General features: G+C 42.4%; 1 protein-coding gene across 1 annotated transcript in view; it reads left to right on the top strand.

Moving 5' to 3' along the window:
- Positions 1–24,495, top strand: part of LOC127626469 (testican-2-like) — a 48,175-nt gene that overhangs the window by 2,641 nt on the left and 21,039 nt on the right. The window contains exon 2 of the mRNA XM_052102259.1: positions 24,345–24,390. Within this exon, the coding sequence (XP_051958219.1) occupies positions 24,345–24,390 (46 nt within the window). The remainder of the gene's footprint in view (positions 1–24,344; positions 24,391–24,495) is intronic.

The following is a 24,495-nucleotide window of genomic DNA, read 5'->3' as shown; positions in this document are numbered from 1 at the left end:
CACCCTCATTTTAAGTTGGGTGCTATCAGACGGTCCCTAACCACACCCTCATTTATGTAGGGTGCTTTCAGACGGTCCCTAACCACACCCTCATTTTATGTAGGGTGCTTTCAGACGGTCCCTAACCACACTCTCATTTTATGTAGGGTGCTTTCAGACGGTCCCTAACCACACCCTCATTTTATGTTGGGTGCTTTCAGACGGTCCCTAAACACACCCTCATTTTATGTAGGGTGCTTTCAGACGGTCCCTAACCACACCCTCATTTTATGTAGGGTGCTTTCAGACGGTCCCTAACCACACCCTCATTTTATGTAGGATGCTTTCAGACGGTCCCTAACCACACCCTCATTTATGTAGGATGCTTTCAGACGGTCCCTAACCACACCCTCATTTATGTAGGATGCTTTCAGACGGTCCCTAACCACACTCTCATTTTATGTTGGGTGCTTTCAGACGGTCCCTAACCACACCCTCATTTATGTAGGGTGCTTTCAGACGGTCCCTAACCACACCCTCATTTATGTAGGATGCTTTCAGACGGTCCCTAACCACACCCTCATTTATGTAGGATGCTTTCAGGCGGTCCCTAACCACACCCTCATTTATGTAGGGTGCTTTCAGACAGTCCCTAACCACACCCTCATTTATGTAGGATGCTTTCAGATGGTCCCTAACCACACCCTCATTTATGTAGGGTGCTTTCAGACGGTCCCTAACCACACCCTCATTTTATGTAGGGTGCTTTCAGACGGTCCCTAACCACACCCTCATTTTATGTAGGGTGCTTTCAGACGGTCCCTAACCACACCCTCATTTTACGTAGGGTGCTTTCAGACGGTCCCTAACCACACCCTCATTTTACGTAGGGTGCTTTCAGATGGTCCCTAACCACACCCTCATTTTATGTAGGGTGCTTTCAGACGGTCCCTAACCACACCCTCATTTATGTAGGGTGCTTTCAGACGGTCCCTAACCACACCCTCATTTATGTAGGATGCTTTCAGACGGTCCCTAACCACACCCTCATTTATGTAGGATGCTTTCAGACTGTCCCTAACCACACCCTCATTTTATGTAGGGTGCTTTCAGACGGTCCCTAACCACACCCTCATTTATGTAGGGTGCTTTCAGACGGTCCCTAACCACACCCTCATTTATGTAGGATGCTTTCAGACGGTCCCTAACCACACCCTCATTTTATGTATAAAATATATATATATATATATAATTTTTTTTTTGTTTGGGAGGAGATAAGCTCAGGATGGCACTAAGAGTCCTAATAAAATATTTTTCATAGAGTGAAATTGTTTTCCGCAGTGCTGTTCAGGGCTTGCGTACAAATGAATATATTGACACTGAGAGTGAATACTGTGTGAAAAATCAACAGCAGCTCAGTGTTCACACATGATGTTGATCTTTCAAGAGCTTCTGCACAGCAGCCAGATGTCAGAACATTCACGCTGGTCAAAGGGGAAAACTGGAGTGTTATATCAGTTTAATTATGCTGAGTCTGATGCATTATGATGCAGTCATCAAACACTTGCCATATGACAGTCTGGTGATATTTTCTGACGCTAATTATGTGTGTGAGTGCATGTGAATGCTGCCCTTATCTGACATGTTTATATTCACACCCCTATTACTGTAAACACACTCATTTACCTTTGTGCTACTCTTCCTTACAGTAGCAAACTTGTGCGTATCTAGAATGCTTGTTTTATTTCGTTCTTTTTGACCGCTAGAGGCAGCGCTTCACACTGGATATTATCTCTCTTCGCACATGCACAGGTCGAGTCTAAAATCAACAAAGTCTCCCGTGACCCAGGATGATGCGGGGTCCTCCCTTATTGTCTGTCCCTATAATCTTCTCGCTAATGCATGCGTGCAAGTATTGCAGGCCATAAAATGTCATTTAAAAACATTGGAATCTGTCCTTCGCAGCCTCGCAACAAAACAGTTTGTTGGGGTCTTGTAATGCATCCTCCAGAGGCTGTGGTGGATTGCAAGCTGAAAAAAAGTATGTGAACCCCTAGGCTAATGACATCAACAAAAGCTAATTAGAGTCAGGACCCTTGGATTTAATAACTGGTTGATTCTTCTTTGGCAGCAATAATCTCAATCAAGCCTCTCCGGTAGAGGTGGTGTTTCTCTTGAGGTCATTCCACAGCATCTCTATTGGGTTAAGGTCTGGGCTCTGACTGGGACACTCCAAATGTGAATTTTCTTTTTTTGAAGCCATTCTGTATTGGATTTACTTCGATGTTTAGGGTCATTGTCCAAAAAATTTTTCCAGTATCGTTGTAGAGTGTCAAGGTGGTCTTTGGCAAACTTCAGGTGTGCAGCAATGCTTTTGTTGGAAAGCAGCGGCTTCCTTCATGGTGTCCTGCCTTGAACACCATACCTGTTTAATGTTTTCCGTATAGTAGACTTATGAATGTTAACCAGTTCCAATGATTCCTTCAAGTCTTTATCTGTCACTCTAGGGTTCTTCTATACCTCATTGAGCATTCTGCGGTGTGTCCTTTGAGTCATATTGACTGGACGGCCCCTTCTAAAGAGAGTACCTATAGTACTAAATCAACTCCATTTATAGACAGTTTGTCTAACTGTGGACAGATGAATATCTAACGGCCACTTCTAGAGAGAGCACCTATAGTACTAAATCACCTCCATTTATAGACAGTTTGTCTCACTGTGGACAGATGAATATCTAACGGCCACTTCTAGTGAGAGTACCTATAGTACTAAATCATCTCCATTTATAGACAATTTGTCTAACTGTGGACAGATGAATATCTAACGGCCACTTCTAGTGAGAGTACCTATAGTACTAAATCATCTCCATTTATAGACAGTTTGTGTAACTGTGGACAGATGAATATCTAACGGCCACTTCTAGTGAGAGTACCTATAGTACTAAATCACCTCCATTTATAGACAGTTTGTCTATCTGTGGACAGATGAATATCTAACGGCCACTTCTAGTGAGAGTACCTATAGTACTAAATCATCTCCATTTATAGACAGTTTGTCTAACTGTGGACAGATGAATATCTAATGGCCACTTCTAGTGAGAGTACCTATAGTACTAAATCATCTCCATTTATAGACAGTTTGTCTATCTGTGGACAGATGAATATCTAACGGCCACTTCTAGAGAGAGTACCTATAGTACTAAATCACCTCCATTTATAGACAGTTTGTCTATCTGTGGACAGATGAATATCTAACGGCCACTTCTAGTGAGAGTACCTATAGTACTAAATCATCTCCATTTATAGACAGTTTGTCTAACTGTGGACAGATGAATATCTAACGGCCACTTCTAGTGAGAGTACCTATAGTACTAAATCACCTCCATTTATAGACAGTTTGTCTATCTGTGGACAGATGAATATCTAACGGCCACTTCTAGTGAGAGTACCTATAGTACTAAATCATCTCCATTTATAGACAGTTTGTCTAACTGTGGACAGATGAATATCTAACGGCCACTTCTAGTGAGAGTACCTATAGTACTAAATCATCTCCATTTATAGACAGTTTGTCTAACTGTGGACAGATGAATATCTAACGGCCACTTCTAGTGAGAGTACCTATAGTATTAAATCATCTCCATTTATAGAAAATTTGTCTAACTGTTGACAGATCATAGGTCTGATGAGATCTCTTGGTCCACGTCAGCAGATGCTTCTTGTGAATAGCAAACTCAAAATGTTTTTCCAAGTCAAAGTAGCTCTAACCCACACCTCCAATCTCGTTTCATTAACTGGATGCCAGGTTTGCCAACTCCTGACTCTAATTAGCTTTTGTTGACTTCATTAACATATAGGTTCACATACTTTTTCCAACCTACACTGTGAATGTTTGAATGATTTGTTAAATATGTGCAAGAACAATACAAGAATTTGAGTGTTATTTGTTACAACAGATTGTGTTTGTTCATTAATGTAACTTAAATGAAGTTCAAACCAGATTTTAAGACAACTTTATGCAAATATGCAGGTAATTCCAAAGGGTTCACATAATTTTTCTTCCCAGTGTATTTATTGGTACATGGTGCATACTACAACTTCAAAATCAGTCAAACATTTGTTATGACTGGAATCTGGTGTCTTAGACCTTTTTGATGCCAAGGACCCCAAATTTGACGATCCCCTTGCGATGAACCCAATGTGTTCATGATAGAGTACATGATATTAAATAATTAAATAATTGGCTTTTATGTAATCATTGTATTAAAGACAAATTAAATTCTTAATATATAATCTGGGAAATATTTACTTCTTATTAATTGGACAGGTTACTCGCCTCAATCCGGGTGGCGGAGGACGAGTCTCAGTTGCGTCCGCTTCTGAGACCGTCAATCGGCACATCTGATCACGTGACTCGTTGTGCATCCGCGGAGACTCACAGCATGTGGAGGCTCATGCTACTCTCCACGATCCACACACAACTCACCACACGCCCCATTGAGAGAACCACTAATCACCACCACGAGGAGGTTACCCCATGTGACTCTACCCTCCCTAGCAACCGGCCCAATTTGGTTGCTAAGGAGACCTGACTGGAGTCACTCGCGACTCCAGGTGTGATAGTCAGCGTCAATACTCGCTAAATCTACCCAGCCCCCTGTTTCTTCATTGTTGCATTTTTTTGTTAAAATTTTACTATTTAAAATATTTTTGTGGCTCCATAGTGCAATTGACCCTACTGTAAGGACCAGCTTAACCAGCATGGAGTTCCTATTCTGGTCTAGGCTGGTTTATGATGGTCAGTGCTGGTTTAGTGCTGGTCTAGCTGGTGGACCAAAAGCAGGGTCGAGTCACGATGACCGTCTTTTGACATTACCTCACCCGTCAAAGTATAAGGAGTGGGTTGAAGACATGAAGCGATGGCCCCATATTAGTATCATTAATGTTTATTTATGACAGCCAACACCTGCACGATTAAATATTTTGAAAACATTATCTGGTTTATGTGAGTCACAGTGTGGAAGCTGACTCCTGTAAGCTGCTGACTGATGCTCCTGTCAAACTACTGGCGGTTTTTGCTTAATGAGATTTAAATCTCAAACCTCATAACAGATTCCAACACGATTAGCTGAAGCTGCTGACTGCAGACAACCATCACTCAAACAGTTCAACATGGACTGATTAATATCTGTGTTGAAACATTGATTGATTGATTAATAGATCTGCACTGAACCAACACTGTAATTAATAACCGACCGATTCCAGAGAGAGTCGTGCACCTAATCACGATAAATGCTAATGGGCTTCTTGCACCGATGGGTCTTTGACAGTGAAATCTAGGAAACGTACTGAGAAAGACTTGTTGAGACTACAGTGCGTACATTAATTGAAACTATGATGTATGAGTTTTATGACCGTGTGCAACATCGTATTTAATTTTCACGAGAGCGCAATTTTCGTGCCAGTTGAATGCGCATTGGGCGTGGGTGGGAGTGTTTGCGCCGTTTGTGGGTGCATGCACGCAAACTTTGGGTGTGTTGTATGCTAATGAAGTGCCGCTAATCGCAGTTTTCTATTTTCTTGAGAAATAGGTCATTGTGCTAAGACGTTTCAGCGGCACGTTTGGTTTCAGTGCAAAGCCTAAACTCAAATGTGCCGGTGGAAGAAGTTCAAAAATGATTTATTTATTTATTTATTTATTATTGGGGGGATTTTCTCCCCAATGTTGGAACGCCCAATTCCCAATGCGCTCTAAGTCCTTGTGGTGGCGTAGTGACTCGCCTCAATCCGGGTGGCGGAGGACGAATCTCAGTTGCCTCCGCGTCTGAGACCGTCAAGCCACGCATCTTATCACGTGACTCGTTGAGTGCGTTACCATGGAGACGTAGCGCGTGTGGAGGCATCACGCTATTCTCCACGGCATCCACGCACAACTCGCCACACGCCCCACCGAGAGCGAGAACCACATTATAGCGACCATGATGAGGTTACCCCATGTGACTCTACCCTCCCTAGCAACCGGGCCAATATGGTTGCTAAGGAGACCCGGCTGGAGTCACTCAGCACGCCCTGGATTCGAACTCACGACTCCAGAGGTGATAGTCAGCGTCAATACTCGCTAAAGCTACCCAGACCCCCTAGTATGATTTTAGTAACCAATTCGCTAATTTGATTCCTGTGTCACTGTCATAGAAATATGCCTGACATTCAACGAGGACGCAGTTAACACTTGACCCGGCCCATTAGCGCTTTGCATGAACGATTTCGCCAAACCCACTTCCAAACTTCATGGCAATGCCCATGGACTTTAAAATAGTACCCTGTGTGTATGTGTGTGTGTTGCTATTATCAAGGGGTAGTGCTAGGATAAATTAAGTTATTCCTTAATGTATAAGTGGAAATGAAGTCTGCTGCATGACAGGTTTACCGATGTAGATTATAAATAGAAGAGAAGGAGTTGATCTGAGATTCAGAAGCCGAATTTTGCTTGTTTTTACACTGACGTGTCTATATGCGTCAGAGCGCACAGTAGGTGTTGAAGTCTGCTCCTGGGTTTTGTGTGAGATAAGAACCTCAAATGGAAAACTGGGCAATTTTTGTGTTTTCTGAATCATTCACGGTGAGTATGTATTTGAGAATTAAACATGCAGAATTAACTCTCTTTCCTCTTAGTGTTATTATAGTATTCATTCTTTTAGTTTTTATATTTTTATAAAATGCGCTCCAAGTCCTCGTGGTGGTGTAGTGACTCGCCTCATTCCGGGTGGTGGAGGACGAATCTCAGTTGCCTCCGCATCTGAGACGTCAATCTGCGCATCTCATCACGTGACTTGTTGAGCTTGTTACCATAGAGACGTAGCGCGTGTGGAGGCTTCACGCTAATCTCCGCGGCATCCACGCAAAACTCACCATGCACCCCAACGTGACTACCCACCAATCCGGGTGGCGGAGGATGAATCTCAGTTGCCTCCGCGTCTGAGACCATCGATCCACACATCTTAACACACACGTAAATCTCTCTCTCCCACACTGCCGTCTCCAGTCGGCCTTTATTCCTCTCTGAGGCTTGATTAGCTTGATTACGGGCCGGGTGTGTAGCATCACGACCCGGCCCGCCTCTCCGCCCTGTCACATTCCTCCCTCGTTTTCTCAGGCCGGGGAGCCCCCGGCATGATGTACACCCCCACCCTTTTCCTGGGGAGGGGCGTGCCTAACGCCCCATCTGCTGGCAGGTCATCCCCGTCTACCTGGATGAGGGAGGGGACAAGGGGAGGGAAACAAAACGAAGTGTGGCACCTATACGCCGTAACGGCGATCGACCCAAATTATCAAAAACATTTTAAAGAGAGGGAAAAGGCCAACACGGAGCGGCAGGGCCGTAGCTTGGTCCTCGGCCACTCCTCCACCCTCTAATGGACGACAGCCACGCCTCCCTGGATGGATCAGACGCAGACCTCCGGCCCCTGGCGGACGGAACACCCCGCCACGTTTTTGGTGGACGGCAGGGTTCTCCCCCACCCCTGGCAGCGGTAACTGCTCCAGACGGTTGATTGGGAGCCCCTCCTCCCCTCGAGGTCGGCGACTGTTCCTCTGCTTACAGGATGCCGGGCTCCTCCGTCCTCTGGCGGATGGCCGCAGCTGCTCCGTAAAGCACATAACTGGTAATCATAAGGTTGCTGGTTCGATCCCCACAGTCACCACCATTGTGTCCTTGAGTAAGGCACTTAACTCCAGGTTGCTCCGGGGGGATTGTCCCTGTAATAAGTGCTCTGTATAATACATTGGTACTCAGAAGGTTGCTGGTTTGATCCCCACAGTCACCACCATTGTGTCCTTGAGTAAGACACTTAACTCCAGGTTGCTCCGGGGGGATTGTCCCTGTAATAAGTGCACTGTATAATACATTGGTACTCAGAAGGTTGCTGGTTTGATCCCCACAGTCACCACCATTGTGTCCTTGAGTAAGACACTTAACTCCAGGTTGCTCCGGGGGGATTGTCCCTGTAATAAGTGCTCTGTATAATACATTGGTACTCAGAAGGTTGCTGGTTTGATCCCCACAGTCACCACCATTGTGTCCTTGAGTAAGACACTTAACTCCAGGTTGCTCCGGGGGGATTGTCCCTGTAATAAGTGCACTGTAAGTCACTTTGGATAAAAGCGTCTGCCAAATGCATAAATGGAAATGTAAATGTATACAGGCATGGCAAAGCTTTCTTTGCACTTTTTACCCTATGTTATTATAGGAACAGTTCACCCAAAAATGTACTAAATGTTTAAAACCCGTATGACTTTATTTTCTGGAACACAAAAGGAGATGTTTGGCAACAGTGTGTGTGGCAAAAGAGATGCAGTGAAAGTGAATGGTTACCTAAAATCTCCTTTTGTGTTCTATGGAAGGAAGGAAATAGCCATACAGGTGAGGGTGAGTAAATTATTAATTTTTAGTTGAACTAAGGGTCTGTTCAGGACAATATGTTAATGCGGCAGTGTATACACAAACACTGTTTCACGGCTGACATGATGGAGTCAGGAATAAATGACAATGGACTGTTAAATGCAATCCGTTGTACACCGTTATGCAGTCAAGAACCGGAACTACTTCATAGTTGTGCGCTTACTGGATCATAATTGCACACCTTAGAATGTCTGTCAACCAATCAGAATCAAGCATTCAACAGACCCGTGGTATAATTCTTAATGATGCATCTGCTCGCAGCATCTGACCTGTAAAACTTTCATCATGAGGAACCTTTCCCCTCCACAGCTCGCAGTAACGTGACGACTCTATTTAAATCCAGCACACACACTGAAAAGGAAAGATGAGTCAAGCCCGCATATGCTTGCAGTCTGACAGCAGGGGATTGTGGGTAATTGCTCTTGCCCAGGGCAATGTGGTCAGTGTGTTTGCCCTCCACTGCATCACTAACACAGGCTAGAGGGTCTGTTTGAAGGACGTTTCCAAACAGAAAATACAGATGCACATGCTGAAATGCTGTTCACAACCCATTTTATTTCTACTATCTGAAATATTTCCTAGTGAAAATGAATATTCAGTGAGAGAAAGCGTAGGGCGGGACTTTATTTTATCGGATGAATTGATTGGATCATGAAAAGTGGGAGTTACATTCCAGAATGGAGGCCGATAGGTGGAAACTAAGAGTGATTCGTGATGTCAGCAAAAAATGTAAGTCGTTTCAGAGGCGGAGCCAAGTCGGTATATTTAGTTGAATGTGACTTCCCATCTTCACCTGGTGTGTGATGAAACGGGTGACTTAGGCCTACATGGAAGTTTAGGTTGCACCAGCCATACGTAAGTTACAACTTATGGTGCGTTCACATACAGCGCGAAGCGAGCGTTTCGCGTTGCGCGATTACATAGAAAGTCAATGCAAAGATGTGAATAGATGCGAATTCATGCTGGCCGTCATGAATGAAGCGAATGACACGACTCGAACAGATTGTTGTAGCGGTATGTGGGCACCCGTAATTGTACGACACAACGTCATACATGTGCAAAGAAAAAAGACGTCGCTAGGACGAAAGCGAGCGAAGTAGCGTCTACTTGATTCCAGCTATTGGTTGACTTTACTATTAACCAAGTCGTAGAAGCCCCTCCTCCTGTCCTATTCCGGAAGAGAGGCGGGAATACTCGCGGGTTCGCGTTACTCGTGTGAACGCGAGTTTAAACACAAATTTATGATCCAGCGGTCAAACTCGCCCGAGCAATGCAAGGCGAAAATTATCGGCGCGTTGTATGCAGAGGTGTAGTGGTAAAAAAAGAGGTGGGTAAACTATAAATTCTGGTGGACCACGACGTGGTCACCGGTAAGGTGGGCCACTGCCTACCGGTGTATGTGTATCCTGATGACATCGCTATAGGCTATCATTTGATGGTACTACCAAGGGTATCACTGGTTGTTCCCTCATCATAGGTCACACAATCACTATTCAATTCATACATTAATCTAAGTTCTTGTTAAAGAGACCCAAGAAGGAATAATATGGTTGAAATCTATAAAGTTTACTAAATGACAAAACAGAGAGAACAAAAATATTTAAGAGAGATAGAGAGGGAGGCTTATATCCAGGGCTTCCAATGCAATGCACTTGTACATAATGATTAGGGATTTGGGATTATTTTCATAGTCGATTAATCTGTTGAATATTTTCTCGATTAATCAATTAGTTGTTTGGTCTATAATATGTCAGAACAATGTGGATCAGTGTTTCCCAAAAGCCCAGGAGGATGACGTCCTCAAATGTCTCGTTTTGTCCACAACTCAAAAGATATTCAGTTTACTGTCACAGAGGAGAGAAGACACTAGAACATATTCACATTTAACAAGCTGGAATCAAATAATTTTTTACTTTTGTCTTAAAAAATGACTCAACCTATAATTGATTATCAAAATAGTTTAGATAGTAAAATAGTGCAGATTAACGACAGAAGAATGAATCTGGTGCCACATATTTTAATTTTAAGAAAACTCTGTTTCTGTAATTTACAGAAGAAAGACAAGTTCCATTTTGAACACAAAATAATATACAGTGGTTCTAAACACATAAATTTAACAGATATCAGATATCAATATCAACGCTGACCGCCACACATTGATTTTCGATTTATTTTTTATTTTTTACTAAGCCTATTTAAAATCGTATTTGATTGCAGAGAGCCGTAGCGCATTCGCGCAGCACTAGGCTACCTCTCGCTCGCTCTCTCTCTCTCTCTCTCTCTCTCTCCCTCCCGTACCTCTCGCGCTCTCTCTCCGTCATGGAACACCGCTGCGTAAATCTGTCCAACACAGCACTGTCAGTTATTACTTATTAGCCAGCATGCAAGGAGCCTAGCTAATAAGGAGAGCTAAGTTATTGTTAGAATACAGCTGGATGTTTGAGGTCAGCACGCTGTATATAGCTGGTAGTAGTCAATATCGATGCACGCGCATGGGAAACACTGGCAGCAGCGCATTATGAAAGACTTCGTCTTAGGTTTAACAACCTATGAAACTAATAATGAACAATATGAAACTAAAACGACATAAGCTTAATTTAAAATGGCTTAGGAACTATCTATTTAGAGGTGGATAAACCCACTTTGGAGGTGGGTAAACGCTATTTCCGAATTTTGGGAGGTGCGTAAACGGCGTTTACGTACGTTTAGCCTCCACTACATCCCTGGTTGTATGTGAAAGCACCATTAGCCTAGTTGTGTGTGTGTGTGTGTGTGTGTGTGTGTGTGTGTGTAGTTGACCCTAGCAACACCTTAGCAACACCTTAGCAACGCCCTAGCAACACCCTAGCAACACCTTAGCAACGCCCAACCAACCACAACACCCTAGGATTGTTGCATTGAGTTTTACACGGCTAAACACACTCATTTTATTTAAATATTTCACTAGAAAATGTGATTTTGCATCATTAAGCTACACAATGGAAACCTGTTTGTCTCAGTGTGTCTGTTTGCTTTGGGTTTTTGTGAGCGGAGTATTACAGGAGTCTCATATGGTGGATCAGAGCGTTCTGAAAGTCTTCGTTTCAAATCCACTCGAGTGTCAGATTGAGTTTCAGATAGCTGGAAATAATTTAAGGCAGAGATATTATCTCTCACCGAAGTCATGATAAATCTCCTGGTGTTGTATTCCTTTTCATAAGTCATGCCTGGCGTGAGCGTGTGGCTTCGGAATATCAAAACCTTGCAAAAGACATCCTGGAAGTGTTTTAAAAATTCACGTCCTCTCTGACTCCGTCGGCTCAGGAAGTCTCTCGGTTTCTTGTGTGAGAGATAGAGACTTTACCCTGAGGATGATGACATCGCTTCAGTGTCTGAAATAAAAATGTTACAGAGAAACTCTTTGTTCCCATTTTAATGACTTGTCTTCTGCAACCAGGTTTTGTTTGATGGTTATTTGGCAGATTTAAAGGAGAAAATGTTTTGACCAACTGATGCTGTGAGATATTCTTCTATTTCAAAAGTGTGCTCTGTTGTTTACTTCACATTTCGGCAAATGTAGTCAGTAATCCCAGCATTGAAACATACAGAAACTGTGTCTATGGTTTATGGATTTAATTGGCCTGAATGATTTAGTATTACATGTAACAGGTTGATGAAAGAGACTAAAATAAGGAGAGAAATCACCAGGTTAACAAGACAGGGCAGGTGTGACTAATAAATGTATAATGGACATACAAGGTGGCAGGGTATAACGCAAGATAGAGAGACACGCGGCAATACAGAAACAAAACAAAGCCACGTGCTCTCACAAGACAACAAAACACCCGAATGGCATGAGCACACATCGGCAAGACAATAAGATAATATAGACCCATGCCAACCGATAAACAAGATGAAAGAATGCGTAGCAACGCCAAACTAAGCGATGGAACGCATTCTCACACTAAATGAAACGTGAGCGTACATCACTAGGCAAACAACATGTGCAACAGGTGACAAAAACAAGACCGGACACAAACCCAAAACCCGAAGTGTCCGAACCTCAGCTCGTGACCAGGGCATGAAGCTCAACGCTAGCGCACCCGTGTTCGCGAGAGACAGACAAACTATTGATGCGAGTGCATGCTGCCGAGATGACAACAAGACCGACCGAGGCGAACCAGACTGGAAGTCAGGACTCAGACACCATACTCCAGACATGAAACAAGACCGACCGAACAGAACCAGACTGGAAGTCAGGACCCAGACACCATACTCCAGACATGAAACAAGACCGACCGAACAGAACCAGACTGGAAGTCAGGACCCAGACACCATACTCCAGACATGAAACAAGACCGACCAAACAGAACCAGACACCATACTCCAGACATGAAACAAGACCGACCGAACAGAACCAGACTGGAAGTCAGGACTCAGACACCATACTCCAGACATGAAACAAGACCGACCGAACAGAACCAGACTGGAATTCAGGACCCAGACACCATACTCCAGACATGAAACAAGACCGACCGAGCCGAACTAGACTGGAAGTCAGGACACAGGCACCATACTCCAGACATGAAACAAGACAGACTGAACCAAACCAGACTGGAAGTCAGGACACAGGCACCATACTCCAGACATGAAACATGACAGACCGAACCGAACCAGACTGGAAGTCAGGACCCAGACACCATACTCCAGACATGAAACAAGACAGACCGAACCGAACTAGACTGGAAGTCAGGACCCAGACACCATACTCCAGACATGAAACAAGACAGACCGAACCAAACCAGACAGGAAGTCAGGACCCAGACACCATACTCCAGATATGAAACAAGACCGATTGAACAGAACCAGACACCATACTCCAGACATGAAACAAGACCGATTGAACAGAACCAGACACCATACTCCAGACATGAAACAAGACCGATTGAACAGAACCAGACACCATACTCCAGATATGAAACAAGACCGATTGAACAGAACCAGACACCATACTCCAGACATGAAACAAGACAGACCGAACCAGACAGGAAGTCAGGACCCAGACACCATACTCCAGACATGAAACAAGACAAACCAAACCAGACAGGAAGTCAGGACCCTGTCACATGGCAACATTTTAGCAAAATTACATTATGTGCATTAGACGTGTTGCTGCAGTTCCGACCAGAAATGTCCACTGTGTGGCGCTAAAATGAAATGTGAAAATGAAATGTTCTCCCAAACAGATGAGGTTTTTAAGGTTAATGCTCAATCGAGCTTTAAATCAACAAAACTGACCTCCCTACCCTAAAGCCTAAAATAGCCATAAACTTTATATCTGCTTAGAGTTTTCTAAAAAATGAGCCATTGTTTACTTGTGAGCTGCTTGGCTGAATAATCCAATGTTATATCTATGATGTCATTTTTGGTTATTGTTGATAAAAAGGGGAGGATCTCGGCTTTCTATTGACACCTAGATTGAGCTTATAGTCCACTCAGAGGCCGAGATATTCAATGAAATAATGAGGGTGTTGCTTGAACTGAACATTAGACTGAATGTCTATGGACGAGCACATCTGTGAGGGGTATAATGTGTTAGAGCGCCCCCTACAGTTCACATCTGTGAGGGGTAAAATGTGTTAGAGCGCCCCTACAGTTCACATCTGTGAGGGGTAAAATGTGTTAGAGCGCCCCTACAGTTCACATCTGTGAGGGGTAAAATGTGTTAGAGCCCCCTACAGTTCACATCTGTGAGGGGTATAATGTGTTAGAGCGCCCCTACAGTTCACATCTGTGAGGGGTATAATGTGTTAGAGCGCCCCCTACAGTTCACATCTGTGAGGGGTATAATGCGTTAGAGCGCCCCCTACAGTTCACATCTGTGAGGGGTATAATGTGTTAGAGCGCCCCCTACAGTTCACATCTGTGAGGGGTCAAATGTGTTAGAGCGCCCCCTACAGTTCACATCTGTGAGGGGTCAAATGTGTTAGAGCCCCCACAGTTCACATCTGTATATTGTGATGGAATGTTTCTGCCACCTAGTGGAATAAAATGAGCATTTTCAATGTGAGGTAATGTGAACAGAACCAGAATGACATGCTTAGGACAACAACAACAAAAGAAACATTGATGAACATTATATGTGGACTTTCTAAAAAACATAGTAGTAGTAGTCCTTTATTGTCACATAGTAAACCAGTGAAATGGGCCATCGACCATAGTAGAGCATATAAGGCCTTTTAAGTCTGGGCTGTGAAAGATTTGAATTGTCTTAGTAACAGAAGCAGTAGTTAATGACATTTGACAAAATGTATACAAGCCCGTATGATCTTGAGTGAATCAGTGTTTGCTCTGATGCTCTTTAGAGTCACTTGTGCTTTTAGACAGAGCTGGAACAGAATCTAAACGAGCTGGTAGCCTCCATACTGAAGTCTATTTATTGGGCACAGGATAAGAGCCATGTGCCTAGGGGTGTTTGGATAACACCCAGAAGGAGTCAACCGTTCGCTCAACTACCGAAAATGTCCAGTTTCATGGTGTTGAAATTGCTGAAGTGATATGAAATTGTGTTCTGTGAAGAGACATTTCTGACAGGATGCAGCAGAGCCTGTTTTATTTCTCTGGCCATATCTCTTATTAAATGTCAACACTGCATGAGAGAGATGTGCAGAGAAGAGAGAAAAATAATTTGGTTATGGGGAAGGAGTGAAAGAAACCGAAAAATATGCCAGATCAAGACAGATCTCAGCAGTGTGTTTCAGAGAGAGATGCGACACACAATTGCTCTGTTGCATAATCTACTGTTGTGAAAAATGTTGTGAATTTAACAAAGCAATCAAACGTTACAGCATTACAAATATAATGTATCATAGTGTCCAAAAACATCTCCAAACACATAAAACATAATAATTGTACATAAGAACTAATTACACATGCAAACACAACAATGACTAAAGGTTTGCATAGCATGCAGACATGATTTTAGTCATGAGATTTCACAGAGTGAGTTTCATTCTGTGTCATTTGAGGCAGCATTGAGTCTGAGTCGTGTATTTGGCGCCATCTCCTGGTGGTCATATGTAACATTGTGCTTCATGTGGATTATCTAATGATCTATACATCTGATTATCTTGTGTGTGGACTCGATTGAAAGATAATCACCTGAATAGGGGAAGTCTTATAACATATTATAACTGTAGTTATAATAATTTATGAGAAGTTATAACTTATTATAAAGTGTATTTCGAGACATTATAAATGCATTATACACTAAAGTAGAACTATGAATAGGGGAAGTCATATAATGTATTATAACTGTAGTTATAAGGGTATATGAGAAGTTATAACTTATTATGAAGTGCATTATGAGACATTATAAATGCATTATAATGCCTTTATAACACATTATTTTCTAAAGTAGAACTATGAATAGGGGAAGTCTTATAATGTATTATAACTGTAGTTATAATGATTTATTAGAAGTTATAACTTATTATAAATTGTATTATGAGACATTATAAATGCATTATACCCTAAAGTAGAACTATGAATAGGGGAAGTCATATAATGTATTATAACTGTAGTTATAAGGATTTATGAGAAGTTATAACTTATTATGAAGTGTATTATGAGACATTATAAATGCATTATAATGCCTTTATAACACATTATATTCTGAAGTAGAGCTATGAATAGGGGAAGTCATATAATGTATTATAACTGTAGTTATAATGCTTTATGATAAGTTATAACTTATTATAAAGTGTATTTCGAGACATTATAAATGCATTATACACTAAAGTAGAACTATGAATAGGGGAAGTCATATAATGTATTATAACTGTAGTTATAAGGATATATGAGAAGTTATAACTTATTATGAAGTGTATTATGAGACATTATAAATGCATTATAATGCCTTTATAACACATTATATTCTAAAGTAGAGCTATGAATAGGGGAAGTCTTATAACGTGTTATAACTCTAGTTATAATGATTTATGAGAAGTTATAACTTATTATGAAGTGTATTATGAGACATTATAAATGCATTATAAATATGGGGTTCATAGAAAGTGTTACCAAACATGCTATAAATGTTTTTTAAAAAATGTATGAAACTACAGATTACACTGGACACAAATATTACATTTCTATGAACTTGACACATGTGCTCTAAACTAGATTTTTAAAAGATTTCTCATAATGACTTGATGCACAAACAGACGGCATGTAAACCGCAATAAGAGTAATAGATTTGCATGTCATTTAACGTTAATATTTATTGCACCAGTAATTAAAAATGAAAGTGTGAAGACAAAAAAGGCACGTGTTTAAATCTAGCAGGATCATAGAATTAAAAACTCTCGGTTTTACACGTTTATGTGGTAACGAGTTTCGGCAGAACGGTAGCGGTACTGCTTCTCAAGCACGAGACTTTTTGCGGCGCATATCGCGCAAGATAACATGTTTTGTCTTTTCATGCATGCATGAGATGTCACGCTAATTGACCTTCAGAACAGTCGGTGCATCAATATTTCTCTGTCAGACTGATGCACCTTTACACTTATACTTAGAAGACTGCTGCCTATATAGGTAGTAGACACTCCCTTGCTGTCTTCTGTAGGCTTTCTGCACACAATCTGTAAAGAAAATAGTCTTGCCCACTTCACAGATCTCAGACTGACGGGCAGAGAAGCGCTTTTGAGGCTGTAAGAGTGACACATAGTGCAGTTTGACTTGTATGGATGGGCTTTCATTACAGAAAGCTGCAGGGTCATTAACCTGTCAGTCAGCACTCATTTTGTCAATCATTCGGAGATGAAATGACACAGAATTGTTAACTCTAATACAGGGGTTTCAAGCTCTGGTCGGATTTAAAAATGGACCGTTTGCATGTTGTGTCAATAAAGCAATAAGCCACTCGATGCCGTGCATTACAGTATTATAACACGGTGTTAAGGGGTGTTTTTATTCACTTTTATTAAGTTATGCTCAATCAACGGCATTAGTGGCATAAAGCTAATTACTACAAATCATTTTGACTTGCCCCTTCCTTTATTAGAAGTGATTACGGAAAGACACTTACAATGGAAGTGAATGGTGCCAGTGCAAAAACACTAAAATGCACATCTTTTCAAAGGTATAGCCACAGGATGTAAACATTATACACGTTAAAGGAGACCTATTGTGCCCCTTTTTACAAGATGTCATAAGTCTCAGATGTCCCCAGAATGTGTGTGTGAAGTTTCAGCTCAAAATACCCCACGGATCATTTATTATATCATGTTATAAACGCCTCTTTTTAGGTGGAATCAAAAACACAATGATTTCGTGTGTGTCTCTTTAAATGCAAATGAGCTTTTGGTCCCCGCCCCCTTTCAGGAAGAGGGCTGTGCCTTTACAGCTTGTGCAGATATGACTGACAGCGTAAATACCGGAGTTCAGACAGGACTGGGAAGAGAAATTGGCCCGAGATTTTACATAACAACTGGTCCAAAAGTTGAGCAGGGGGCGTTCGCTGTCCTTTTCTGCATATCACGGCGCCGGTTTGTGGTCCGTTCTACATGACGGCTCATTTTAGCTCATCGCGGCCCATTCAGCCCGTTTCACTGCCGACCCACCGGCCCACTCGGTTCTCCCGATGGCCAGTTCGCCCCTGATTGGCCCCAAAGTGCATCGGCCCACCGGGAAAATGCCCGGTATGCCAGATTACCAGTCCACTGCGTCTTCAGTGTCTGATGCCGGAGTACATGAAGACTCTAATGTTCACTTCTACAGTAACAACAGACACTAATGAGACATTATTCTTCTCACTGTATCTGCTCCAGGACTGTGTGTCCATCACTCAGGGGAGGAGCTATGATAACGGGGCGGAGTCCGTCACCAGTCATGGGCGTGGCCTGATCTAACGTGACGTCACTTTAGATGACGCGGTCCAGACGGCATTCGGGCCGCGCCATCACTCGTATAAGTTGTAATATTGTGTAACTTTACACTGATGCAATTAGTCAGTGATTTTATCACACTAGCATCACATTAACATGTATAATGTTTACATCTTGTGCCTATACTTTTGAAAAGAGGCGTGTTTAAGGATTACTGGACTGGCCCCTTTCACTTCCATTGTAAGTAGAGGTCGACCAATAGCGGATTTTGCCGATACCGATAACTAAGTTGGTGGTAAAGACCGATAAACGATCAATCGGATGATAGTTTTTAAAATGTATTTATAGAATGTAGCGCTGCAACTAACGATTATTTTTATAATCGACTAATCTAACGATTATTAGAACGATTATTCGACTATTATTGCAACGATTAATCGACGAAATATACTTGTATTCAACATAAATGCTCTAAACTCAAGTATATATCTGATAAATATCTGATATGTTGCTTCTCAGGTAAATGTATCTTGATTTAATGATTTTTCCATATTTTTAAATATTTAAATATTTAAATTAATTAAATATTATTTTCAAAATTCTCCGCTAACAATTCTTTCGTCTGCAGTATAGCTGCTAAAGAAAGGAGGATATTTTTATTAGAAAACAAACCAAAAAAGACAAATTTGATCCATTTTTAACGAGCAATCACGTTATATTCTAGCTGCTGGAGCATGCGCCGGTGATGAGCGTCTCCGCGCGGGACAGTGTATCAGCCGGGAGACGTTTGAAACTCTCTCGCGACTCATATAAGCAGCTCTGACCGCAAACACAAATGCTAGTTTTGGCGTTTGTGCTTATTTATACGGTCCGCGTCCTTATTATTTGAACTTTAATAAAGGATGCGTTAAATACAGGATATAACGGCGCAGCGTTTCCTTTTTAGATGCTCTGACGGGCAAGTTTTGCTCCAGCGGAACAGCGGGTGTGGCTCTGCTTTATTTCACGACGACACTGCTGCTGTATTTACTTATTTTGCATGTTTGTGTTATAATGCTGTGCGATCTACATCAGCTTAATCCGTGTGGAACGTTCTCACGCATCATCATTAGCATTTCAAAACATCTCATGTTGTGTTAAATCAAAAAATATAACGTCAATAGACTCGTTTTCATCCACCTATCGTGCTATTTTGTGATCGACAATTAAATTGCGGCATTCGCCGCCTTCCGCCCGTTTCCATTCAAACGGCCTTTTATGGATAAAAAAACACTGTCGCATAAGTTTTGGTTTAGCGCAACAGAAATCTGCCCTGAAGCCGTTTCCATTCAGAAATGTGTTTATCGCTGTGGAGCAGAGGGGTCGGGGCCGGGTCGGAATATCGTGCGCCCGGTCCCCAATCGGCCTGATGGGGCGCGCGAGGGATAAAGGCGGCCGGTGACGATAGTTCGAGAGAGAGAGAATTACGGGCATGTCCGTCGTGTGTGTTTATGTTTGTGCTTTTGGTTTGAGTTTAATTAAATTATTATTTATATTGACAAGCCGGTTCTCGCCTCCTCCTCGCCCATCCTTAACTGTGTTACATTGGTGCCGAAAGCCCGGGAAGGAGGAGGGATGCCCGTTGCAGAGTCCTCGACACTGCCGTCCACCCAGGGGAGCGCTGCTGCCATCTGCCGGGTGACTGAGTAGCCCGACCGCCCGGATGCGGGGAACGGCCGCCGTCTGCGGGGCAAGTGGGGACTGGATACCCTGACCAGGTTCGCTGGTTGCCATCGGTTACGACACGAAAGCCGTATGGTCATGGTCCTGTTCAAGCTGGCAACCTGCAACAAGTATTGGCGGATTATTTTTTGCTTTTTTTGTGGACAATTTCTATTCGATTTCTGTCGATAATGCCATTTCAGCCCTACTAGAATGTCATAAAGTCCAAAATGAATAAAATCCCAGATGCAATTTATTATTCAACCAAAATCCCAATAATAGCCAGAAGAAATGAATATTTGGTGCACAACGCAGGACTCTATATGTATACATCAGGGACTCTTATTTTGAACTGATGAAATGATATGAAATGCCATATTTTGCCGATAACCGATAGCAACTATCGGCACCGATTAATCGGTGAAACCGGTATATCGGTCAACCTCTTATTGTAATTACAGTAATTATTTTTCCTTTTCACACTGAAAGTCAAATAATTTTTGGTGGGAATCAACATTATAAAACGTAACAAATGCTGTTAATCGCCTTGAAATGATTCCGGAACTTTCCTTTGATGATAATAAAAATGGCAACAATTCTTCTTCATTGTTTATGGTTGCCAGGCAAAGTAGCAACATGCATAGATACAGATTGCGCAATCACAGGCATGCATGTATCTGCGTTATTAACGACATCAAACACGGCTCACCCGGTCATTATTCACAGCTCCTGCACTTTTACCGTCATTCTGTCTTTTTTCAGTTCAGTTTGCATCGTGCCACTCCTGATTCCTTCGCATTACTGGCACAGAGAAGCTCCTAAATGCTGCAAAATACAAAGTGATTGTCTTGACTGAAGCCACACATACAGATGTTTGAATGTCAGTATGCATGTGAAGCCCCAGCACAGCGTGAAGCATTGCAAGATTGGAACTACATTTCGACAGCACTTCCCGGTAGGATTCACCGCGGGAGCTCGACTACATAATAATGAGCGGAAGTGGAGCTGCTGTCTGTGTCACATGACATTCAGCATCTGATTCAGTCGCTTACATCTGGGTTTCACTGAAGGGCTTAGATCAGATCTTACGTGTGTTTGGGTTTAAAGCGTTCTGAGCTGATCTGCAGGGGAATGAGAGAACCTTGTAAGTTACCTACAATATATCTATACATCATTGTAAGGCATTATACTGTACACGCTCCCTATGTGAAAGCTAGAGGTGCTTAATATACAATATGATGGCCAAATTGTGGGTAGCAATGCATATATCCTTCAACTTCAGGCTCTTCCATCATTCCCACAACATTAATCAATTTATCCCCTAATAACGTGTTTGTTAACCAAGTGGACAGGTGTCAGTGCAGAGCGTGCATGAGACGAAATATGAGACGAAACAAAGACAAATCGAGGGAAATATCACTATTGAATTTGTCATCATTTTCCAATCAAGCTGTAAATTTGGCAAATTGTGCAAAATGTGTGAAAATATTATTTTAGATGTTAAATAATCGAATAGAACGGATTAATAATAATAATTATTAATAATAAAAATATTATTTAAGATTTCTCACCAATTTGGAAAGGCCAATTCCCAATGCGCTCCAAGTCCTCATGGTGGCGTAGTGACTCACCTCAATCCGGGTGGTGGAGGACGAATCTCAGTTGCCTCGCATCTGAGCCCGTCAATCCGCGCATCTGATCTCGTGACTCGTTGAGCGCGTTACCGTGGAGACGTAGCACGTGTGGAGGCTTCACGCTATTCTCCGTGGCATCTATGCATAACTCACCACACGCCCCACCGAGAGCGAGAACCACATTATAGTGACCACAAGGAGGTTACCCCATGTGACTCTACCCTCCCTAGCAACCGGGCCAATTTGGTTGCTAAGGAGACCTGGCTGGAGTCACTCACCACACGCCCCACCGAGAGCGAGAACCACATTATAGCGACCACGAGGAGGTTACCCCATGTGACTCTACCCTCCCTAGCAACCGGGCCAATTTGGTTGCTAAGGAGACCAGAGCTGGAGTCACTCAGCACACCCTGGATTCAAACTCGCGACTCCAGGTGTGATAGTCAGCGTCAATACTCGCTAAATCTACCCAGGACCCCCACAATTTCACTTTTAAGTGTTGTGGGTTTTTCGAATACTGACTTCAGAGATGCAGAAACACAGAAAAAAGACATAACAAGAGATAAAGGTTATTTCTTTACTTTCTTTTCTCATATAACACACTTTAATAAATACATCCCGACACTGCAGTGATAAATGAGCAGTCCGCAGTAATTCCCTGAGACGTGCTGCCTGCCGCGTGCCGCGGGAAATCTCTCCGCTCACATCTTCACCCAGATCATATTAATAAATGACTATTAAACTGCCTGTGAAGCTCTGAGCTGTCCTCTTCCATGTGTTTCTAAATGTACATCTTATTTTCTCTCCCTATCTCGTACCTGCTCTCCCGCCGTACGCCACTGAAGGAAGTCGAGGTTGGTATCTTTGTTTAATGTGTCGTTTGCTGTGATGTGTTTCACTGTGATATGTGAGCCGACTCGGAGCAGATGGCTCCTCCTCTTCCTGTTTAAAACCATCTGGTCTTCAGTATCACATACACTGAAATCAGTCAGAACACCTTAGCAACCACAAACATTAGCAACATCCCATAAAACCACAGTAACACGGATGTGGCGAGTGTTGCAAAGGGCAGTGTCTGTTCATTATTATTTTCTGTTTATGACTGAAACGTCTTGGTTACCGCGGTAACCTCGGAACGAGACATTGTGTCGATGTAGCGGCACTAGGGGTCGCTCTTGGGAGCCCCATATCCAATGGGAATTGATAAATGTAATTTAAATTAAATTTAGATCATATGTTTAATAAATTGTAACATTGATACATTTAACAATGGCCATAACATTAAATAAAAACAGAAAAGATCAGATGCCATTAAAAAAAATCTTTTTTTTTACAATACTTCACACTTTTCATTCCTCCTGCTGTGCCAAGGTGTACTTCCCAGAAGATCATTTTTATTATGTATAATATATGAATAGAGGCGCAGGGATCTCTCCCCTTACATGTGTTCTTGTTCATTGTATTTTCTGACTTTTTTGGCGTTATTAAAATTTTTTACACCCAAACTAGTAAGACTGTGTCCTTCCTAGACCAGTCCTTCTGAGGCTCTTGGCTAGACTCCTGCTTAGCATTCAGCGCTAGCATGTGCGGACTCATTAGTGTGCATGGCGAACCATAATCTTAGAACCATGTGATATTTTACTGCTTAAAAAAAAACATAAACTTCAGAGAACGAGAAAAATGTCCTTAATCTCTAATTCTCTAATACGTGGTGTTTGTATATAAATGCAAGCAAATGATAAAAGTCTTTCTTATATTTCTATTCATCAAAAACAGTGTGTCAAAATGAACGCGTTTCGTTTCTGCTCTAAAGTGATGTCACGTTAGATCAGGCCACGCCCACGACTGGTGACGGACTCCACCCTATTATCATAGCTCCTCCCCTGAGTGATGGACACACAGTCCTGGAGCAGATACAGTGAGAAGAATAATGTCTCATTAGTGTCTGTTGTTGCTGTAAAAGTGAACATAAGAGTCTTCATGAACTCTCGCATCAGAGACACTGAAGACGCAGCGGACAAGCTGGACTGGTGATCTGGCATACCGGGCATTTTCCCGGTGGGCCGACGCAATTTGGGGGCGAACAGGGGCAGACTGGCCATCGGGAGAACCGAGCGGGCTGGTGGGTCGGCCGCGAAACGGGCTGAATGGGCCACAATAAGCTTAGATGAGCTGCTGCGTTATGCAGAACGGACCACAAAACGGCGCCGCGATATGTAGAATAGGACAGTGAACGCCCCCCGTTCAACTTTTGGGCCGGTTGCTGTGTAAAATCCGGGTCAATTTCTCTTCCCAGTCCTGCCTGAACGCCAGTATTTACGCTGTCAGTCATATCAGTTCTGATTTGTTGTTGCTGTAGTAACCGACGAACCGCACGAGCAGTAAAGGCACAGCCCTCTTCCTGAAAGGGGGAGGGGAGCAGCAGCTCATTTGCATTTAAAGAGACACACACGAAATCAGCGTGTTTTGGATTCCACCCAAAAACAGGCATACGTTTAACAATAACTAGCATGTTTATGCAATGTTTGTTGCTAGAACATAAGTTACAAATTAGGGTTTGAAACTGTAAACTTTACACATCCCCAATTTTGGTACCAGGGTGGAAAGTTCAGTCTTTGTATCTTACATTGGTACTCGGACAGTAATATGTTTTATTTTACACCTCATAAATATGAATTATAATGATTCTCTTCTGTGTTTCTCTCAGGATGACTACATCCGTACATTGAAAGATCCACAGACTTCTGACGAAAGTGAGTATCAAAATGTCTCTCTTGGTCTTTATTGTCATACAATACGGAAAAGCGTCCTCTGTCTTTAAACCAGTGTTATTAATAGTTTTCTTGACTAACGATTGG

This window comes from Xyrauchen texanus, chromosome 33, assembly GCF_025860055.1.
Source record: "Xyrauchen texanus isolate HMW12.3.18 chromosome 33, RBS_HiC_50CHRs, whole genome shotgun sequence".
NCBI lineage: Eukaryota > Metazoa > Chordata > Actinopteri > Cypriniformes > Catostomidae > Xyrauchen > Xyrauchen texanus.
The sequence above is the reverse complement of the archived record's forward strand: the minus strand, read 5'-3'. Positions and strand labels throughout refer to the sequence as shown.